Source organism: Metopolophium dirhodum, chromosome 1 (assembly GCF_019925205.1).
Source record: "Metopolophium dirhodum isolate CAU chromosome 1, ASM1992520v1, whole genome shotgun sequence".
NCBI classification, from domain to species: Eukaryota; Metazoa; Arthropoda; class Insecta; order Hemiptera; family Aphididae; genus Metopolophium; species Metopolophium dirhodum.
The window spans coordinates 8,780,108-8,783,617 of record NC_083560.1 but is presented as its reverse complement, the minus strand read 5'-3'; the positions used below and the strand labels follow the sequence as shown (position 1 = coordinate 8,783,617).

The window sequence follows — 3,510 nt, the reverse complement described above, 5'->3', positions numbered from 1 at the left end:
GGAATAAATGTGTCCCATCTTGCAGTAAAATATTTTAGTATTATAGTCTGTATCTGTCATACATAATTCATTCAGATTTCTGATTTCTTGCACATTACTGCTCAATTCTATTGCCAGTATTGTCCTAGTGAACTAATTTTTTAAAGTGTCAAAAAATTGTAATATTATTTAAAAATATTGATTATGGATAGACGCACAAGTAGTATTTGGGGATATTTCACTATTTTTGACCAATTAAAATATATTGCTAAATGCGATACATGTCAAAAGAAATATTCTTATAAGTCTACTTTGACAAATCTTCGTAAACATTTATCCACTTGTCATGGAATCAACTTGCCGATAAATACTTTGAATGTAAGTACCTAATAAAATCAAATATTTTTAATTAGTCACTGAATAAATTTAATTATTATATTTAAATAATTTAATAACATATTAAAAAATTTTAACTTTAAGCCACTAGTTTATCATGTATAGTTATTAAAAGTATAATTTGATACATTAGTGCATTTTAATATTTTGACATCTTTTTATTACCAATATTATACATATTTAGATTTATTTAAAATATAATCCAATTAATGTACAATATTTTATGAAATTAAATTAAAAACTGATTAAGATACAAATTGTATAGATACTCTATCAACTATTTAAATTTTTAAATTTGAATATTTATCATATTTTGAATTAATTAATTCTAGAATCGTAATGAAGGTGAACAAATTGATGATCCCGCACCAGTTCCATCATGTTCCTCTGCAATATAACCATCAACATCTACTTCTGATGTATCTGATCAAATCCCTACACCATCTTCATCAAATGCTTTCTCCTTGATCCAAGCTTCAAATTCTTCAGTCCGCAAACGTAAACAAACATCTGTTTCAAATTATTTGCCAAAAAAATTATCAGTAGATGCTAAAAAAAAAATCGATCAAGTACTTTTAAAACTTTTTGTAAAAGATTTTCAACCTTTTAAAGTTGTTGAAGATTCGGGCTTTATTGAATTTGTAAAAGCGTTGAATCCTAGTTATGAACTGCCTAACCGTAACACGATATCAAAAGTCCATATTCCGGCCATGTATGAGAGATGTTTAGGAGAAATGAAAGAGTTGGTATCTACCATTGAGAGTGCTTGTTTGACCACTGACTGCTGGACATCCAGGAACAATGAAAGTTTTATGGCAATCACCATTCATTTCATTGACTCCGAGTTTATATTAAAGTCTATACTTTTAGAGTGTCGTTCTTTTAACTTGAACCATACTGGAGTTAATTTGAGCCAAGCAATCAAACAAGTATTGGTTTCTTGGAATTTAAACGACAAAATTACATTCGCGGTCTCCGATAACGCTTCCAATATAAAAAATGCCCTCAATTCATTATCTTTTAAAAATATGGGATGCTTTGCTCATACATTGAACTTAATAGTACAGTCAGCCCTTGTTCTTGAAAATGACCTAATAGACAGTGTTAAAAGCATAGTATCACATTTCAGAAAAAGCACTGTAGCTAATAATGTATTTAAAACTTACCAAATAAATAACGGTATAAAAGATCCAAAGAAGCTTATTCAAGATGTACAAACTCGGTGGAACTCTACCTACTACATGATAGATAGATTTGTTGAGATGCAAACATCAATTAGAGGTACATTAGGTTTATTGGATAATGCTCCTGATACTTTGAGACCCGAAGATTGGACCATTTTACAAGATCTAATTAAAATATTAAAACCTTTCGCAGAGGCTACAAACGCAATAAGTGGACAAAAATATATGACAGCTTCACTTGTAATTGTTATAGTCCAGGGGTTATACAAAGTGTGCAATAGTTTAATAAAAATGAATTTGTCCCCAAGAGCATTGCTTGTAGCTAAAAAGTTACTGAGTAATATGGATGCAAGGGATGGTTTTAAGAACTGTGAAAAAAGTATGACACTTTCTAAGTGTACATTCTTAGATCCCCGATTTAAACACCTGCCTTTCATGAATATGAATCCAATAAAAAATGAAATCATTGAAAATATAGCACAAATTATTCGAGATAAAGAACCACAGAGTCAATCAAATGTAAATATACAGCCGGATCCAATACCCGAATCTGAAGAATTATCAATTTGGAGTGAAATTGATAGTAATGTGGCAAGATTTTCACCATTGGGGACTGCAAAGTCAAGAGCAATAGTCGAAGTTCAACGCTACTTGGACGATGCAGTTATATCCAGAAACGAAGATCCGCTTAAATGGTGGAAAGACCAAAGCTATAACTACCCTAATCTAAGTATATTGGCCAAAAATAGTTTATGTCATTTAGGTACATCAGTTCCCTGTGAAAGGATATTTTCAAGTGCAGGTTTAGTGCTAAATGATCGCCGCTGTCGTCTAAAAAGTGAGAAAGTTCATATGTTGTTATTTCTTCATTATAATTTAAAATAATTTAAACAATATTGTATTTTTATATAAAAAATACTTTATGTAAAAGGTAAAATTTATTTTATTACATTATAAACGTAGTAAACAAGTGTTTATAATTTATATTCATAAAGGTTAAATAGCTTGAATTGTTTTATATTGAATTTGATTAAGTATCAAATTACTAATTAGACATCATTAAATAAAAGAAAATTATAATATTCCTATAGTAATATTAATGTTATTTTGTAGTACTGTAAGCAGTGACAGTAGTATCAGTATCACTAAACTTAAATAATTTATACTAATTAAATAATATTACCTATGTGTTAAATATTTTAATAAAATAAATTTTGATATTTTTATTACCATTACTTTTCCAATTTCCTTTTCATTATTTATACTTCATAGGTAGATACTGTAGTAGTGTAGTGTAGCATATTATACATCCTTTGTTAAAATAAATTTCTTGGTTGATAATTATTTTAATTTGATACATGCGCAATTAAAACGTAGGTATATATTATATACTGTTTATAACTATTAACTAAGTAACAACGGAACGGAGTGAACGGACTGTTATTCCGATGGTAACTACTAACTGTTATTAAAAACAATTAACGAATAACGATAACCGAGAACACAAATTAAAATTAAAATCGATGTTTTCTAAAAGAAGAAAACCGGTAACTCAGTAACTGTTATTTTTTCTTCCAAGTAACAGCTTGTTATTGCTACTCGTCTGATAACTGTTACAAATAACTGTTCCTGTTATTTTCACCCATCACTAAACCGGCAAACACACTCCTGGCTAAAAGTCTTTTCGCTGACTTGAGGCGATGATTCCTCTGCGGGGAGCCAATTTGACGCGGCTACGACGGTGGTGTCGGGTGATCCGCGGTGAGCCGGTCGTTGGTTGGTTGGTTATAGCAAACACAATTAAGGTGATGGAGGTTTGCGTTTATTTCTTTTGCCCCGTACGGGATACACACATATATATATAACAAAAAAAATATATAAAAAAAAAAGAAACAACGGACGGCGGTATGTCTATGACAAAAAAAAATAGATAATATTATGTTTCGGTGGT

At 30.0% G+C, this 3,510-nt stretch overlaps 1 protein-coding gene across 1 annotated transcript; it reads left to right on the top strand.

Annotated features, from left to right (window-relative positions):
- Nucleotides 1-1,085: 1,085 nt before the first annotated feature.
- On the top strand, nt 1,086-2,444 carry LOC132947092 (E3 SUMO-protein ligase ZBED1-like). Its single transcript, XM_061017321.1, has one exon. It carries the CDS (start codon nt 1,086-1,088, stop codon nt 2,442-2,444), a length of 1,359 nt encoding a protein of 452 aa, XP_060873304.1.
- Nucleotides 2,445-3,510: the final 1,066 nt, after the last annotated feature.